The sequence below is a fragment of the Nannobrachium achirus genome (assembly GCF_963921795.1).
Source record: "Nannobrachium achirus genome assembly, chromosome: 22".
Taxonomy (NCBI): domain Eukaryota; kingdom Metazoa; phylum Chordata; class Actinopteri; order Myctophiformes; family Myctophidae; genus Nannobrachium; species Nannobrachium achirus.
In genome coordinates, this window is record NC_137829.1 from 10,174,253 (window position 1) to 10,193,125 (window position 18,873).

The following is an 18,873-nucleotide window of genomic DNA, read 5'->3' on the forward strand; positions in this document are numbered from 1 at the left end:
TATTGTAAACACAAAACAAAACAGAAAAGTCTGATTTATACTTTGTCGTGCAACAGTGTCACTCACTGGAGTATAAATTAAGCATATTGGGCAGAGCCTGTATGTGCTATGACTCGATAGCTGTGTGCTATGACTCGATAGCTGTGGCTACAATAGGTTTAAGAAGCCGCCGTATAATCAGTTCTCCTTTGCTGTTGATGTATGTTTCAGCCATGTCCTCTTCAGCAGGAAGGCCATAGGGAGTCTTGAGTGGCTCGATCCTGGGTAAAGTCACACAGGAAAATAAACAGGATTAGTGCTGCTGATGTACTTGACAAATCAATTAAGAATACTACTGATTCCATTTGCTTCCATCGGTAAAGAAAGCTGTAGTGAAATCTTACCTTACTAGATGTTTGATGAATTTCAAATGATTGTTGACTGCAGGTGTGTTCTTGTGTATTACAGGTGTATGTGCCTAAACACATGAAAGCAAAAATGTAGTTCAAAAGAGCCCATGATTTTAGTAAGCTTACTCTAATAAATACTCAAATAAATAGTACTTCTGGAACAAGTGCTACATTTCCTTGGTTTTGGTCATCTACAGACCATTAATGCTAGTCACAATTAAGACAGGATAACCTATGCAATACTTTTTTATGGTAACCCCCGGTCCCATGCCATCCATGATTTAAAAGGCATGGTAATCATCCTATAAAGTCATAGTTATACTATTAGATTAAAGCTTCACAAAGATCATACCTTTTCAAGGCGAAGGTCCTTAATTAACTGCTTCTCCCAGTATGGCCTAGCTTTGACACTTTTGACCCGTGTCACTATGTGGAGTTTGTGAGGTTGGTTTGGGTCACCGCCATATTTTTCATGATCTTCAGACCTCTCTGCAAAATACTGTAAAGAAAGTGGAGCCTCAGTTAACAACACTGCAAGCATAATTAACTAAGAATAGAGTTACTGCGATATTATTTTGTTAAAACGACGATGTTCCATTTGTTCCACAAAACATTTACAGTATTGTTAATGTAATTATTGTTCTGTTTATTATAAGAGCTGCCTGGAGAGTGGAGAGATGGGTTGATAAAGCTATATGTATTAGCACTTATTTTAATATTAAACAAACAAAAACTATGACCTTTAATTAGATTTCACTATTATAATAAAGTCATTTAATAATGCTACTTACCTCTGGTCGAACCTTGACTTTGGTAAATTTGCTTCTGAATGACACCAACCAAGGACATGTAGCCTCCGTCAACATCTGCAAGTATGCAAACGCAACAGTTATGCCGCATATATATTATTATAGCACATATGCTCAGTTTTGGGTGAGATATGTGGCCATGTGAGCAAATACCAATTCATACAACATACCGTAATTGACGATCCAGGGAATGCCAAGTGTAGACCTGATCGACAGAAGATTGCCATAGTTGCGCCAAGGTTACAGCAGCCACCACAGATCCTCCTGCAACATCCAGATAATAATGAATCAAATATGACTGTAAAGTGTCCAATTTTAAACGAAATACATTTACATCATACGCGTCAGTTGTACAACTAAATTGCGAATATCGCTGCAGTAAGAACTGACAACAAACACTCACGTTTGTGTTTTTTGTCTTGACCGGAAGTGAGAGGTAGTTACATTGAAATGATTCCCTTTTTAATAATCCCATTCTACATAACGTTAATAAGGTGTTTTTATTTATGGAGACGGTATGGAAAAACACTCACAGCCGTTAATTGTGTGTGATGTCTTTTTTTAATTTATATATACATAAATATATACATTTTAATTCGTTGTTTAGTTCCAGAGATGAGAGCAGAAATGTGGTATTCTATGTTCCTTCAGGACCCGATTTTATGGCGCACCGAACGACCCATCCAGGAAGTACCAGTCAAACAGTCACAGCATCAAAAGTACAGATGTGTTAGCTTCCATTTGGAGAGACTTGTCTTTATTTTTCGGGTTCCTACGCCACGTTACGTCAACATGAACATAAACGTTTGAATTTTAGCATCATGAGCGAGAATCATGTGTCAGGGATGGAGGCATCTGCTGTGTCTGTGCTCAAACGAGCAGTGGAACTGGACCAGAACTCTCGCTTCCAAGAATCCCTTGTCTGTTACCAGGAAGGGATCCAGTTGCTCATGGATGTGTTGAAAGGTGTCCAACACACACACACACACACACACACACACACACACACACACACACACACACACACACACACACACACACACACACACACACACACACACACACACACACACACTGACACAGACACAGACACAGACACACGTGTTGTTGTATGAAAGTGAACAATAATGTATGAAGACATAAACTAACGTTTTCATCTGCTGCTATCCACACACCCCAGTGAAAGATGACTCAAAGAAGGTGCACTACAGACAGAGGATAAAAAGCTACATGGATAGAGCAGAGCAGATCAAAGTTCATGTCAACCAGCTGAAAGAAGGTATTTTTTGTAATACTATTGAAGGATGGGATTTGGGGGTCAGGTGTGAAGTGATGCCCCCTGTACATTTGTGTCACCCTTTCTGTTCTCCTCAGTGTTTAACTCGATATGTATTGATTGTATTCCCTTTTTTCATCAGATGGGAAATACCATGAGCAGATCAGAATAGCAGAGGATGCTACGGGTCACAGTTATGAAGCTCTGTTCAAACCATATATCAGCAGTACTCTGACAGAAGTCTGGGTGGAAGACCCGTACATAAGACACATCCACCAGGTAATGACTAATTTGTTCACTTATGATTTTGTGTTGAGAAATTATGAACCTGATCATATTTCTTTCTTTCTTTGTCTTGCATACATTAAATGAATATATATAACAATAATTGGTATATTTGATGGTGTGGTATTTGAATCAAGGATTAAGGTTCAAGGTTTTTACGGCATGGCACTATGAGACCAGACCAGATCAGAATGTTTGAATATTTGTATGTAAATGTAAAATACTACGCAAAGTAAGAAGTAAGTGTTGTCCGCAGATTAGGACCCACCGAAGTGGTTCTGATATTAATAACTTAATGAGATTATCTAACCCAAAGCCAAAGGAGTATGAGTCTGGATCCTGGGTAGTGTCAAGGGAGAGCTGTCAGAATCCTGACAATAGAAGTCCTGCAGATCGTCCTCTGATGAAAATGTGTCCTGCAAGTTGAGAGTCTTGAAGACAGTCTTGGAAGAAAAAGTATAACCCTATAGATGTGTGAATATGGTCTTTCTCTGAGACTGTGATTCCTTTTATGCTGCCTCTGCTAGAATGCTTTGTCATCCAGGTGATGTCAACGGATATCCAAGGTTAGCCATGCCCAAATATGGAATTCATGATCTCAGACTTGTGACGTGTCATCGATACATGGAATTCTAGGAATCATGTCGTAGACGACTGATGTCATGTCGTAGATGACTGACGTTTCAAAGTGGATCGCGAGATCCACGTGATTTCCATGTTTATTGTCACATGATGCAGCATGTACAATATGGTTGTAGCATCATTGCGTGTGGTGAAAGATCCTCATGTGGTCCTAACTTGTTTCGATGAGTGATGATTCAGTTATGGCGAGCTCTGAGGACAAGATGACACCAGACAGTAACACACAACAAGTACTGAAGTGTATCAAGCACAGTACCTGATATATAGAAAGGGATAGAGTATGATTTGAATAAGTAATTTCCTTGGCCCTCAGCAATTCACACAGTAAGTTTGAAATCGATGGGTGAGATAATTCTCGACATAAGCAGAGGACACACAGACACAGAATTTGTGCCTTTATAGATTATGTATAAAATCAATTACCTCATGTTTATTGTATAGTGATGATTGGTGGGCCCTTGTGTTCATTTGATTCAGTCAGAGTTAGGCATGGGAGACTAACGTAAGGTATTTTTACTGTGTTACACCTTACGATGTGACTTTTCTCGTGTAAAGATTAAACTAGAAATGTTATTCACATAAAATGCAGCATTAACAGCTTGTTACTTGTTGCCGGCAAATGGACAGGCGGGCGAGCACATCTCTGATGTCACACTCATGTCACCATGACTCAGCCATAACTTTATAATATATATGAGTTTCCGATGCAGCTACACCCAAATATGGAGTGTGTTGTCTAACCTCAATGTGTCATCATGGCATCAGGCGTATACAAATCTGTCATCTCCAAATAAGGGCTAAAAAGGGGGGATGCCCATATATGGGTATATACCGATGACATCAAGGATCTCCATATATGGGAAATTGGGCACAAAAGGAACAAAGCCTGACAGATACAGAGATCTCTATATATGAGCATAAAGGGACAAGGACTAAAAGATAGAGATCTCCATAGAGGTGTGAGGGCCACATATAGTGGCCCAAACCTCTAGTAATGTATAGGCTAAATGGCACAGGCACATTTATACCACAAAATCCATCAGGCTGATCCAACTGTAATTGCCTTGAGACTCTGACATACCTGGCTGCAACCCTCTCCTCCCACAGTTATACAACTTCTTGCGGTTCTGTGAGATGCTGCTAAAAGCGTCTTGTAAAGTGAAAAGGATCCACCTCCTCACCTCTCAGGATGAAGTAGACTATTTTATTTACTTCTATTATCATCATTGTAGTATGTTCTTAAGTTATACTGTATAGATAAAGACAGTGGCAAAACCTAATTTATAATTTGTCATATGGAAATAACAGTTGCAACTAAAAAATTATGCAAATTATTATCTGTATTTTTCATCAAGCCACAGTGTCATACGAAAAAGTATGAACTATGAATACACTACAGCTTATGTGTTTGCAAACTGTCATACATTTTCTAGTACTGCCATTATCGTTACAACTTGTCCTGTTCAGCAGGCGGATAGTACACAGCAGACCAGTGCGCTGGAAGATATTAAGCAGTCTCTCCAGACCCAGGGAGTGTCTCTGGACCTGCAGTACTCGTCCACCATCCACGACAGGGAGATCAGGTATGGCTCCCTGCTGCTACTCGCCTCGGCAGCATTCAAACCAACATAACTGACATAGCGGTTTCATTTTATAATGCTGTGGATTATTATTATTATTATTTTTTAAACATATTAAACTGAATGCTTTATTATTTAATATTGATTGATTGAATAAGAACAGTACAAGTATAATCAAAACAAAAAAATGAAGTACAGTACAAGTACAGTTAAACACCCTGCCTAAAATGAACTCCCCAAATAATCCCTTTACAGTCTTGTTTACGTTGGAGGTCTTGGTATTCAAGCAACAAAAACATTCAAATATCATCGCAATTATAAAACTATACTGTATGTACAGAGTAGGGGAAAAAAGGGGATGGGGGTAAGGTAAGGGGGGGTTGCTCACTTCTCGCCTGTCTATGGGAGAAGTGATAACTACCTCTGCCTCTGGCCTTCTGAAATGTGAATGTTAGGGCAGTTTTGAAGGAGGCCAGGAATTCCACACAATTTACTCATATTTGTCCTATGAGTTTGTGTTATCAGATCGTTCATCGTTGTATGCGCTCCCTCTGGTGTTGTGGCTGTGGGTGTCGCACATTTTTGGAGGTGTTTAGTCAGATATGCGGGGATTGAGGGCAGAGTTGCATTGACTATTTTGAAAGCAAATCCCATTTTTTGTTGTTTAACCCTGTCTTCTACCCTGAGCCATCTTAGGCTAGCAAAATGAGTGGGAGAATTAGTTGAATCAGTTTGTTTTGGGAGGTTTGGAAATTAGTCTATAGTGGCAATTTGATGTTGGGAGTACTAGGAGGTGCTAGCATAGTCAAAGAGAGGCAGAATGATGGCCCTAGCAAGTGTCCTGAGGGCATTTTTTGGTTGTTGACAAAAGTGGAAATTCTGCCCAAGAATCTCGTTCTTTGATTTACTTTTTTGATCACCCTTGTTGCCATATATCACCAGACAGGTATTTGTCAAGAATACAGCCCAAATAGGTAATCTCTTCCTTGCTAGAGATAACTGTGTCATCAACTTTGACCTTGAAATCGAATTGACCTTGAATTTATTATGTAGGTTTTTTTAAGAGCAACCTTAATTATCATTCATAATGTGTTACATTCATGCTAACAATAGGAAAATTGCTCCAAGTTCTTATAGTCAGCAGGCCATAGTAGTTATAAGTATTCATTGTTGTTGTAAATTATAATACACATGATAATAAGGTTGAACTTGTCTTGAACTTATAGTCCCCCTCCAAGTTCAAGTCGCTTAAGGATAAACATGCATTCTACTATGCAGCCACAACACAGTGGAATGCTCTACCCACAGCCCTGAAAGGTTTAACTTCCCCATTAAGGTTTAAGGCTGACCTACTGTAAAAAGTATTTCATTGTAGGTTGGTTGTTGATTTTGATTGTAACCTGAACCTATCAATGTCCCATAGGTTTGACAATGGCTGGATCATCAAAATAGGAAGAGGACTTGATTACTTCAAGAAACCTAAAGTAAGCAATCACATTTAAACAAGACAATAGTAAAATAAATATGATTGGCAACTTTTGACAGTTTGCGTTCTGCCCCACATACAGGGTCGTTTCTCCATTGGATATTGTGACTACGACCTGAGGCAGTGCCAGGAGACTACCGTAGACATTTTTCACACTAAACATACAAAGTCACTATGAGATGTACAGTAGGAATCTAGAATGTCTTATGTCAATCTTTTATTCTATGTGCCTTAAATTAATATCTTTGACTTTCTGATAACTGCTTAACTGGGTGATAAATGTTGGGAACTTGGGAACATAACATGCATTTTATATGGACAGTGAAGTGACACAGTTTTTGTCATTTGTGTATACATCTTTTTGTGAACTGTATGAGAAATGTATTAACTGCTAATTGCATTTTTAACTTCCGTTTAATGTTTAGCTCATGTTGGATCAATATGGTCCCTTATGTTTTTTTGTTTGTTTTTTTGTAATCTTTTGTATTTAAAATTTGCAAATCAAAATCTGGTCTCAATAATGATCTGTTAATGCATGGGTTGCAGCTGCATGGATTGGCACTGGTAAATACTTGATTCATCATGAATGTATTATTTGTAAAGCAATATTCATACATTACTAAGCATTAGTAAACATAAATTTATGTTTCAAATACGCACTATTAAGCATTAGTAAACACTACATTTTTCATGAATTCATAATTATCACAAGTTTGAGTATGAATAAGTGTTCATAAAATGTGTATTAATGCATTCACTAACCACTTATTCATAATACTCAAACTCGTGATTTATTAAGGAAGTAGTTACTAGTAGTTAGTATAAGTCCATTTAAAAGCAGGACTATGCCTTATTATAAAGTGCTACCAAAAATGTGTTAGTGTGGCTCTGCAAGTGACTAGCTGTCTTGCAAACCAACCGCCTGACCGATTGCTGTCAAAATGATCTATGCTGCCTTTTTCTAAATATTTATTTTTCATTTTATAATGTAAGTCAATGGGGCTATGATTTAGCTGAAACCTTGTCTGAAAGTGGAGTAAATTCATCATAGTAGATACAGTACGTCATTTATAGACAACTGATGTCACATTGGAGCCATGCTGTTTCAGATGATCAACAACTGATTGAGTGGCATCGAAATAATAATGTGATAATTGAATATTTTGCCTTTTTTATGAATGTATAAGTGTGGGGCAAGTGTTTCGTAAAATATAGATTTAATAGTTAGCCATTGATTCCAAACTCAACATTTAACTTTTTATCTGAGCAGAACCCAGATCATTGTGTATACTGTTTGAGTTTAGATCATGTCATTTCAATATATTTAATATATTGGCTTGCATGAATGAGAAGCAGCATGTGCTGTCAGACAGCACAGTGATCAGATTATCTATCTAGTATTCGCCCTTAATCTCGATATGCACTGGCTTGGCCTCATCTGGGATCAGAAAGGAAGAGATTCTAATCCAACAGAAACAGCATTTACTGAACTATTTTGATTATACATCTGCACATTACTACTCTTTTACGAAAGCTGACCTATAGAGCAGCATTTTCACATACATGTGTAAATATTTTATCATTAAACTTAACAGTAAAATAAATGTTTCCATTTTCTCTCAAGTACCCCCTGTAGTACCTCTGCGTACCCCTAGTAGAGGTGGAAAGAGTACTGAAAAATCCTATTCAAAGTAAGAGTACTGTTACTTTTTTAGTAAGAGTAAGGGTGCCCTCACACCAAAATACCTAGAGTGTAATCCGCCAATGCATTTCAATGAGAATGGAGCGTTTTTTTTTGCAGAAATCCTCTACTGGCAAAAACACTCCATTCTCATTGAAATGCATTGGCGGATTCCACTCTAGGTATTTTGGTGTGTGGGCACCTGAGTAAAAAGTAGCCTATTTAAAAACTACTCTTTGAGTAAAAAGTAAAAGTACTTTTTCTATTTATTTATTTTTCTTTTACATTACTTACATGTTACACATGTAAGTAATGGTTAAATACACACAAATCAAGGGCAGCAAATGTTGGAAATAAAGGACATATCTTGAGTCAGTGGTTCTCAACCTTTTCAGGCTGCGACCCCCAAAATATTTATTTCAACTGTGGACCCCCACTCTGACAAGCACTTGGAATTTTAGGAGTTGGCATTACATTAGTTTGACTACATCTGTTCCATTATGAAAATAGCAGATCTACATGCTCACAATGCCACCGAGGCGTTGTGAGCATGTAGATCTGCTATTTTCACAATTTTGGCCTCTGTTATTTGACAATTTGGCCTATTTTTGACCAGAGGTACTAAAAAGGTGATAAAAACTGAATTTACTTTACTTATTTACTGAATTCAAACTACTCTTACTCACTGTCCAAATGAAAAATAACGAGTACAAGTATTTACTTTTTAAATTACTCAAAAGTAGAGCATTTAAAAATGACTTACAGATCCTCAAAAAAAAACTACTCTTGAGTAAATACTCGAGTACTTTTACTCAAGAATTTTCCACCTCTAACCCCTAGGGGTACACGTACCCCCATCTGAGAAACACAGCCCATAAATATGCACAGACAGGTTTACTGCACAGTAGCATCATAATATAGGGTATCAGTTATATCACATTAAGGCTTAATATACTGTTAGTTTACTTCATATAGCCTACAGTAGCTAACACCAGGCCATGAGACATTTAACTGATGGGGAATTCAAATTTAGCCTACTAGATTTGAGACTGTAGAAAATGGTGATCTATATTGTGACAGGTGTGGCATGTTGGTACAATGGTACAATGCCCCTTAGCTATGACATTACAATTTACCAAAAAATGTGTGAGTTATTGCTTAGTTATATAAAAAAAAAGCTATATATGGTAACTGTCCAACCACATACAGCGGAGCACAAATTATATTTGTATTATTTATTTCTTATTGCCCTAACTCTTCAGTAACTAATAGTCGAGCGGCATACAGTATATGTTGCTATTCCATTCTGTATTTCCCCAAATGAGGGCTAGAAAGATAATATATACAGTAGTACAAAATTCAGTCTTTCATTAATTTTGAATACTGTATCCTATATAGCCTACAGTATGGAAATCCCTGATGTCATCAGAATATGCCCATGTATGAGCGATGCTGAAATGCCCATCTCTGTATCTGTTGGTCCTTCTCCCTTTATGCCTCTATATGAGGAGATCCCTGATGTCATCGGTATATGAGATCTCTGCATCTGTCAGTCCTTGTCCCTGTTAAGCCTATGCTCAATTGTAATATTGGATATTAGCAACCCCTTACACTTTTGTTTCCTACATTTTGTTTTTGAATTATTACTTTAAAAAAATCCAAAAAGAAGTAATGGAAATAGCAGATCTATAAGCTTGTAGACCAAAATGGTGCGATATTATAATGGGCATTAGTGAGGACCAATTATATGAAGTTAGGTTGAAAATGTCTGAAGTCGTCCAAGCTACCTCTTGTTAAATCTAATACTCATAGAGTACCGTCATGCATATAGTTGAATAAGGTGAATAATGACGCCTCATATCTGCCTCATTGCCTCCATCTCTTTACCATCTCATTCCTCACCTCCCCCATTTTCCTCATGAATCATTCCATTCTGATGAAGTCGATATGTACACAGAATTAAATAAATGTCTAATGTTGCCTGCAAGTGTGTTAATTTGAATATGTTATTAAGTTAGTTAAATCAGGAGGCAGATGTCTGCTGGGAGTGATCTCTTGTCTTTTGTAGTTTTTGTCTCTAACAGTCTTGCAGCCTTTCAACCCGTTAGTCTAGTCTGTTTGTGTCTCAGCAGTAATGCCTGTCCTCTTTACAACTGGAGCTTTATTTTTTCCCTCTACTCTCATTTCTGGGCCTAAAATCAGGTTAGCGTTTCATAAGGAGCTTAGCGCAATGGGCCACAGTGTACCACTAATGTAATGGACTCTCTCTCTTTCTCTCTCTCTCTCTCTCTCTCTCTCTCTCTCTCTCTCTCTCTCTCTCTCTCTCTCTCTCTCTCTCTCTCCTCCTCCTCCTCCCTTCTCTCTCTCCCTCTCTCTCGCTCTCACCGAGTCTCATACTGTCCTCTATTTTCTCTGTGTGCATTTGTTCAACCTGCTATGGAGTGACCTTCTCCCTCTCCCTGTCAGATTTTTTCACTCTCCTTCTACCTTCCTTGGCCCCCTACAGTACCTCTCTGTCTCTCCTTCCATCTGCAGATGTTGACAACAGATGCACCAAGGTTTAAACATAGTCCTCTAGACAAGATAACTCCTCGGTTTTGACAAAGAGAGAGGACGGCAGATACTCTCATATACATTTGGTAAGTACACCAAAGAACCCATTTTCAATGATGTACTTGTGTGAATTTTAACACAGCTTCCCATCCCGATAGACACATACTATGTAGTTCGCATTTTTCTGTTTCTGTGTTGCAGTGGCACTGGAAGTTGATTAAGATTATGTTGTGGATTATAGTGCTGTGAAATCTTACAAGGATCTCTCTGCAATGTTAATAATCCAGGAGATTATCTCCTGTTTGAGTTATTATAGGGTGAAGCTCCAACTCTGCAAAGTAGGCTGTCTTTTGGGGCCATGATTGTGGGTGGTCTAGTTCTGAGTAGTTTCGATCAGCTGAAATGTACCTGCAACACAGGACAGTTAAAGAAAAAAAATCACAAGTAATATTTTATTGTTTTATTGTATTGTTACAGTATGTATATGTTTGTTCTCTAACCTAGCATGTATAGTAATAGCAGGCTAGATGAGAGCAGAGGTGTGCATTGGACTTTGCATGTTTCTTCATAGCCTCAGATATCTTGTATTATCAGCAGCCCTCCATGCCAAACAGGATCGGGTTCTGTTTACAGCACAGAGAGTGTGCTGCCCATCTGCTGACATAGCACAGACTCTAGGAGATAGATGAAACTATACCTTCTATCAGGGGACTATATTATATTTATGTCGCAGATAGACTTTAGCGTATGTTGGAAAACAATGTATGGCGGTGCAACTTGTAAATGTACAAATGACATTTATACAGAAAATGATGTATGCAGGGTGTTAAGTACCAAACAAATTAATAAGGACACACTGCTCTGCATCTTGCTCCCAATAAGCTTCACTTGTGCAGAGTTTCAACCCAGTTCTGGTGTTTGTCAGGCGAGCATTGCATTGCATAATAAGTAACACTTACTGCAAGCATGATTTCTACTTTGTACAAAACTCCATCCCGATTGACACAAAACTCCATGGTACATCAGGAAAGCTGGACGGCTCAGTGATATTGTGACTATATATGTTAAACTGAAATGTAATATAAATTGTGAAAACGTTTTCTTTGACTGATTTGACTTGTTTCTCACATCGTATGACTTTTACTGTCTTAACATCAACCTGTTGTTGTAAGCACCCCCACGTGCTGAGGAGAGTGTTCTCGCCGCACCTTCCTAGTTAAGGCTAAGCTTTGTCACATTGCTGATAATGGCAATAAACCTTTGAGCTCAGGTGGAGACGAGTGTTAGAAGGTAATGCAATGAAACAGGTGCATGGAGTGGAAATGCATGTGCTCCAATGGCCAGAGAATATTATGCAATGGAGATAAGATGATTGCACGTGACAACAGCATCTATACACAACTCCAAGTACTGTACTTTGGGGGTAATAATGTGACTGTTGAGTCTCATTTTCATTGGGTCTGTCTGACTTCCCTGTCTGCCCTCCTGTCTTTGCTTCAGTTCAGTTGACCAGAGCTATGGAGTCTTTCTCAAAAGATACGGAGGAATACACCGAAGACATTCCAGGTGAGATTCTCTGCCATTTACTTATTTATAATGCATAAGAGAATAATCAAATGCAACTACGTTCAAGATTTGAAAACAATAACGTATTCATTGATATAAAGGCAAGGCAAGTTTAGTTTCTATGGCACATTTCAACATCAAGGCAATTCAAAGTGCTTTACATAAAACACAATATTGTGGGACATTTGAATACAATACAATTGAATACGCTGAACATAGTTCAGTGTTAAATTATGTAAGGTGACACAGCATAGATCAGATAAGTGACAATTATAATAACAATAGAGTATGTCAATTAGTTGTGCTTTTTGGGTTGTCAGAGAAGAAGAAATCCAAGCTGAAGACTCTGAAAACACGCCTCTTTGGGAGAACAAAGAAAGCGGATGGAGGGAGAAGCACCAAGCTCAGCCAGTCAGCCAGCGACATCACACCGGGAGAGGGACTCGGCTCCGAGGAAGATCTAGTGTGAGTGTGTGCAAAGTCAGGCAGAAACCTTGAATCTTTCAAATGTGTATGTTTTTTTTTTTGTAAATTAAAGCCCTACTACTTCATCATACAAAAGTAGCACACAAAAGTAGTGAAAATAGCAGATCTTTTTAAAATAATAAAAAAGGAAGGTTTTGGACATACAAGGTTTCCACCCGACAACAGCGATATATGATTTAATTATGTTGCACAGTGTTTCTTTTAATCTGAATATCTATTATATATTATTATATATATAATTACATTATTAATTACATTTGCACATACAAAGAATTCGAATCGGTGTTGGTGAGGGCAGCTCCTTGTAAAAAAAACAACAACAGACAAGTAGCAACAGACAACAAAGTTATTGCTTACTCCCTATACGTTTCAAATTAATTCAAATCCCAGTACCGCTGTACTGTTCTTTCTCTCCTCCGCTGACTTCCTATCCGCCCCTTTGTCATTGTCCCTCAGGTGTTCCCAGGGCATGCTGGGATCCCGGGCCCTGTCACATGACAGCATCTTCATGGCCGACGATGTCTCTCCAGATCCTCCACTGGCAAACGCCCAGTCTCAGGAGAACGTTCACAGCAAGATCAAAGCCCTGCAGGTATAGCTCTTGGTTCTACAGGGAGTTGTTTGGTAACAGAGACTTATTAACATGTATAATACGACACCTTGCTCTGCTTTCCTAGATGAAGCTTCAGCAGCAGAAACTGCATTTGGGCCCACCCCCTGCAATCGTGCCAATCAAACATCCAGATGACTTTGGCAGCCGTTTGGAGGATGGCGGTCCTCCTCACAGCCCCTCTGAGATGTCAGTTGGTGACATCATTACCACAGGGACCTCCAGCAAGGTGATTTATCAACTTCTATACTTAGTAAACTTGACCTGAGTTGGCTCTGTAAATGTATCGCTCCCTTTTCCCTCTACATCAAATCCCTTCTCCCCCCAGAATTTGATTCTTGAATAGGGGTGTACGGGGTCAAGTGGTTAACAGGTCACTTTCTTATCTCACTATCAGGAGAGTCACCGGTCAGGTTTATCTAATGTTGGGTTGGTGGGTCATTATTTTTCTTGCCTGGATTAATTTAGATTCATGGATTCATTGGATTCATTCATACTGCTGTTTCGTAAGGGTTAACCCATTTAGACCTGAGGCCGATTCAACAAACGCCTTCTAAATCATTGTTCTAAACCACTGTTCTAAATCCAAAAGTTTTCTCAAAAACCTGTTCCTATATATAGCTAAAATCTAATATGACAAAGGTGCTTTCCCGTTTTTTCATGGGTTAAGGGAGGCTTCTATTCTTTTAGAGCTAGGCTAAGAAATCATAGGGTTAGATTTATTATAGTTATGGACGGTGGGTGTGCCGCATGCGTGCATGTCTGATTCATTTTTATTTTTTATTTTTCTCCTCAGGTTACATCCCAGGCTACCTCCTTCCTGCTCTCACCCATCCCTAAAGCCACCTTGATTAAATCTGCGCCCGTCTCTGCCATCCCCACTGCCCCTCCTAGCAGAGCTGCCCCTTCAATGGACTTCAGTAGTCCGGCCCAGTTCACCCCTTGCCTGGATACCTCTGCAGCACGTCATCGTATGTCAGTCAAACCCAGAAACCAGAGGGCCAGTGCAAAAGGGAAGAGGCTTACAGCAGTGAGTGAATTGTTCTCTTTCACACACAAACGTACACATGCAAGGTAGCGATGGGAAAATTTCATATCACGATTATTGTGACAAAAGAAATTGCGATTTAAGATATTATCGCGATAATCAAAATCCATTATCCTGGGGCGGAACATTTGCCAAAAAATAGCCGATCTACAAGCTCACAACGTGTCGCAACGGCATTTGATAGAGAGTGAAAAAAGACTGTATCAAGTACGTATATTATAAGTACCTTTTACCAATTATAGAGGGTTTAAGTGGTACCGGATATGCAGCTCGGCAAATAAAAAGGTGAATTGATCCCAGTGCATGATGGAGGACGATATCACGATAAGTTAAATCTCCACGATACGATTATCGTGAATGTTTTTTATCGCGATAAATGATAATATCGCTCATCGTCCCATCCCTAATGCCAGGATGGACGTGCAAACACACCTCATCCATTTTCTTTCCTATCTGTTTTTGATCAGACTGACTCCAGACCTCTGAACAATACTCATCATCATTCCGTGTCTGAGAAGGCGGAGGAACAACAACTGACTGCTCACGATGAGATAACACAGTCACACTCGGAACCTGCCCAGACGCTGGGGACAGAGAAAGAGCCAATTAACGTCACTCCTTCATCTCAATGTCCACCTTCAAAATCCACAGAGCCTTTGTCCATCACACCCAGGCCCGCTGACACTCAAGCAGCCCCGAAATCCCTGCCCCATCGGCTGACCCAACAGGACCATACTGTGCCTGGGGGAGCTGTCATTGCCAGAGTGACCACCCAGTTACCTGGAGCCAAACCCCACAGACCTGCTGATGCAGTAGCCAGCCAACAGTCACAGTCATCCTCTGTTCATCCAGACAAGCAGGAGCAAAGTGTGGGCCCTGGAGATGTTGAGACACAGGCCCCTTCAAATGGCCCTGTCTCATGCCCTACCGATCAACTCTCCACTGGCTTGGCCTCCATGGGGGCTTCCAGGTCTGCCTCTGCTCGGCAGCAGGTTCAAAGTCAGAGACAGGTGCTATCCACCACAGGAGTGCAGAGGCCGTTCCCAGGCTCTGGGTCGTTCCGCTTCTCCGGCATTGCTGCCAAAGGCCAAGACGGAGAGAGACCCAGATCATGCAGTTTGAAGTTGTCCGACTCAAACATGAACCAGAGAGAGAAAGAGTTACAGGAAGGAGGGTCCACTGCGGTAGGAACACCTAGGCAAGGGGAAGCTCTGTGCAAAGGGACAATTCTGCAGGACAAAAAAGACATCTTAAAAAAAGGTGAACCAGTCATGGCATCGAAGCAGACAGCCGTCGATGCGGGTGCTGTACAGAAAGAGGAGGTCAAGGACAGAGAGGAGGGTGTAGAAAATGCACTGGAAACAAAAGAGGACCCGGAGGGTGATGGAAAGACAGCATTTGGTGTTAAGCTCCGCTCCACCTCTCTGTCTTTGAAATTTCGGTCAGATGTGGCCTCAACACCTTCTGACTCCAGAGTTAAGCGTTATAGTGCAGAGATGGGATCGCTAGCCCCTCCAATTGTGCCATACAACCGTCCCACAAAGTCAGTGTTGTCAGAGCAGCGTTATGGCAACAGCAAAGCAAGAGAGAACTTAGGAGATAATGATAGCCCTGCATCTACAAAGCTGTCCACAAACAACCCTTGTACCCCTGGGTCTCTTAGACAAACAGGTGAGTCTGAGCACAGCAGTAAACCTACAGTATATTACTCTTATACTTTGCATGAAATTTGCCTGAATTGTTGTCTAATCTAACCGCCCACCCACTCCACACACACACATGCGCGCGCAAACACACGCATGCACGCACGCATGCACGCACGCACGCGCACACACACACACACACACACACACACACACACACACACACACACACACACACAGAGTAGTCTTTTATTCTACCATGCGTTATAGGTTTAGAACAGAATTATAGCAACAAAGGTCTCAGTTACTGCAGGATTAGACTTTGATCAAGTAGTTATCAGATAGTAATACAGTGTCTGTGAGGAGATAACCTTCACACTAAAGTGATAAGGTTGACCAATCCCAGGGGACCTTTGTGCTCATTAAAACACCACCGAGGCTGGCTATTGCACTGCATGTGTCTAACTCACTTGTTTTATTCTTTAGATGGGATACCAACCCAGTCTAGTGTCTCAACCCTTCCAGTAAAATGTATCCAAACACCTACTGCTGACCCTCACATGACTCCTGCTGTGACTTCAGAAGCTCAGACTATCTTCTCAAAGCCCAAGGAGGCAGACACGGTCCTCCTGGCTCATCAGGATCCTGAGACTGCCCCACAGTCGGATCCTGAGGTATCATGGATGAGCATGGCCATGGAAAAGACCAGAAGCATTCAGCAGCTCTTGACAAGGAAACTGCCCAGAGATTTCACAAGCATGCAGGTCACATCGCGACCACAAGCGCAGCCAACAAATCAAGCACAGACTGTGACTCATTCACAGGCACCAAATATCACACAAGTACAGACTGTAAAAGAACAACATAGTTCACCAAAACTAGGGGAAGCATTACAATCATCACTGGAGACAGAGAAACAACTGGTAATGCAGACTGCAAGTCCGGCCCAAACTGTATCCGTGGTGCAACAGAGAGCATCAACACAATCTACAAGTCAGTTCCTTGCACAATCTACCCAATCCTCAAGTCAACTTCCTACAACTAGGAGTAATCATGGTCTCCGCTCTGCCACCCAGCCCAGATCTTCAACATCAGCTCAGGCTTTGGTTTCTAGCTATACCCCTTCAACAACAGCAGCTCCAATTCCAGCTTCAGAGAGAGGAGAAAGAACCACTGTATTTCAGGGGAAAGGAGAAGGACCTTCACTATCAGAGAGGCGTGCAGATTGGACAGTGTCCGTGGGTGAACGGGCAGCCTTCCTCCAGAAACAGACAGAGATGACTACTCCATCTGGAAACAAGGTATACCACAACTCAAAATGTATGAATGCAGCAAAATAGTAACATGCGTGAAGCGTTACCTTTCCTGCTATATAATAAATACCATCACCTCAGATTATCTTCTTACCTGTACAGGTGGAACTGAGGAAAACCCAGACAGAAGCAAGGACAACATCAGAGTCTCTTCCCATACCTACAACCACAACTTCAAATAAAGATTCGGAGGGAAAGCCAGGAGTGAGACTTCAAGGTGCGTAGATATGGACAGCTTAAGATGCCTGTGAAGGGAAAATGGGAGAAATTGGTGTTCAGTGTTCTCAGGTGATGAAACATAATAAAGAGAGCGTTTCTTTCAGAGTCGAGCCCTTCCAAAGTTCCAGGGAGGCGGGCTGATCACGAGGACAAATGGCTGAGGAAACATATCCCATCGTCTTCATCACCATCATCATCACCTATGTCGTCATCTCCCCTGCAGTCCTTGTCAAACAGCGGACAGCCTTCCTGGATGGACCTTGCTAAGAGAAAGTCAATGGCTTGGAGTGATAAGTCCATGGAGTAACAATAAAGATAGGAGTTCCAGATGTTTTGTGCTTGTGCTTTTAAGGGTCTCTATACAGTATGTATATATTTTTTTGAAAAAGCCTTTCTTTATTAAACAGAAACCACCCAAAATTAATTACATTAAGTATTATACAATGAATATTTATGTTTTTCGTTGGTGATTCAACACCTGTGTGCTGTTTTAGTTCATTGTTGAACAATAAAATTCCTAATATTATATCTTGTGTATCAATGCTTCAAAATCCTTATCCCATTGGGGCGCCGATGACCTATAGTGTTAAGGTTCGATTCCTGAGCCTGATGGCCGTGTCACTTCACTAATCTCTCTCCCTGTTTTCTGTCATTCTCAACTGTACTATCCAATAAAGGCAGAAAAGCCCCCCAAAAAATTATGCCACGTTATCAGTAAATGCCAAATGGAAATACCAAAATGCTAAAAAGTTCAATCTCCAAACTAAATCAAAGAATGTCTGTGAAGGCTAATTATTCTAAGAATATATTGGTTAAATTACATGGGTGTTCTGATGGTAAATGAATGAGAATTTGCTTCAGTGGCAAGTAATACTTGTTATAACGCTGATTTAAACAACTGTAACTGCTTTATGGTGATGTAATGAAAGAGCATTCAGCTTGCCTTGCTGTGAGATGGAGGAAACTTTGATTTGACTGTAGATGTACTGTGGACTGTGATTAAAAACATTGTGCATTATTGAAACCCAAGTTAAACACCTTTAGACGTTATCCATTGACTATAGCCTACTATATACAGTGTTCTCCTTTGGGGTTTGGGGGTCAAGCCAAAGCAGAACATACATTACTCATACAGCATATGTTGGATTTGTAGATTAAATGTTAAATACGTGTGTCAGTTATTTGAACTTCAAATGTAGCACACAAACCTGTAGTAAAACCATGTTTTACTACAGTAATGTAAGTAGTCCCATGAAAACATTTGTCCTTTTCTATTTACAGAAGTAA

At 40.2% G+C, this 18,873-nt stretch overlaps 2 protein-coding genes across 2 annotated transcripts; one reads left to right on the forward strand and one right to left on the reverse strand.

Moving 5' to 3' along the window:
• Positions 1-53: 53 nt before the first annotated feature.
• mrpl30 (mitochondrial ribosomal protein L30) lies at positions 54-1,612 on the reverse strand. The gene is made up of 6 exons (XM_080753790.1): positions 1,602-1,612; positions 1,369-1,462; positions 1,181-1,255; positions 742-888; positions 384-457; positions 54-260 (listed from the first exon to the last, which is right to left on the reverse strand). Exons 2-6 carry the CDS (start codon positions 1,423-1,425, stop codon positions 128-130), a joined length of 486 nt encoding a protein of 161 aa, XP_080609916.1. The 5' UTR covers positions 1,426-1,462; positions 1,602-1,612; the 3' UTR covers positions 54-127.
• A 299-nt stretch (positions 1,613-1,911) lies between these two features.
• On the forward strand, positions 1,912-7,002 carry mitd1 (MIT, microtubule interacting and transport, domain containing 1). Its single transcript, XM_080753777.1, has 7 exons — positions 1,912-2,164; positions 2,379-2,477; positions 2,617-2,753; positions 4,509-4,595; positions 4,869-4,984; positions 6,405-6,465; positions 6,550-7,002. Exons 1-7 carry the CDS (start codon positions 2,020-2,022, stop codon positions 6,643-6,645), a joined length of 741 nt encoding a protein of 246 aa, XP_080609903.1. The 5' UTR covers positions 1,912-2,019; the 3' UTR covers positions 6,646-7,002.
• Positions 7,003-18,873: the final 11,871 nt, after the last annotated feature.

What these genes read in the sequence shown, in the direction of transcription:
- mrpl30 (XM_080753790.1), bottom strand. Translation starts at nt 1,425, where the DNA reads ATGGCAATCTTCTGTCGATCAGGTCTACACTTGGCATTCCCTGGATCG. An exon ending in AGGACCTTCGCCTTGAAAAG is followed by an intron (nt 458 to 741) that starts GTATGATCTTTG and finishes TCATGTGTTTAG; the next exon opens with GCACATACACCTGTAATACA. An exon ending in TTCATCAAACATCTAGTAAG is followed by an intron (nt 261 to 383) that starts GTAAGATTTCAC and finishes GACTTTACCCAG; the next exon opens with GATCGAGCCACTCAAGACTC.
- mitd1 (XM_080753777.1), top strand. Translation starts at nt 2,020, where the DNA reads ATGAGCGAGAATCATGTGTCAGGGATGGAGGCATCTGCTGTGTCTGTG. An exon ending in TCCTCACCTCTCAGGATGAA is followed by an intron (nt 4,596 to 4,868) that starts GTAGACTATTTT and finishes TGTCCTGTTCAG; the next exon opens with CAGGCGGATAGTACACAGCA. An exon ending in ATCCACGACAGGGAGATCAG is followed by an intron (nt 4,985 to 6,404) that starts GTATGGCTCCCT and finishes AATGTCCCATAG; the next exon opens with GTTTGACAATGGCTGGATCA.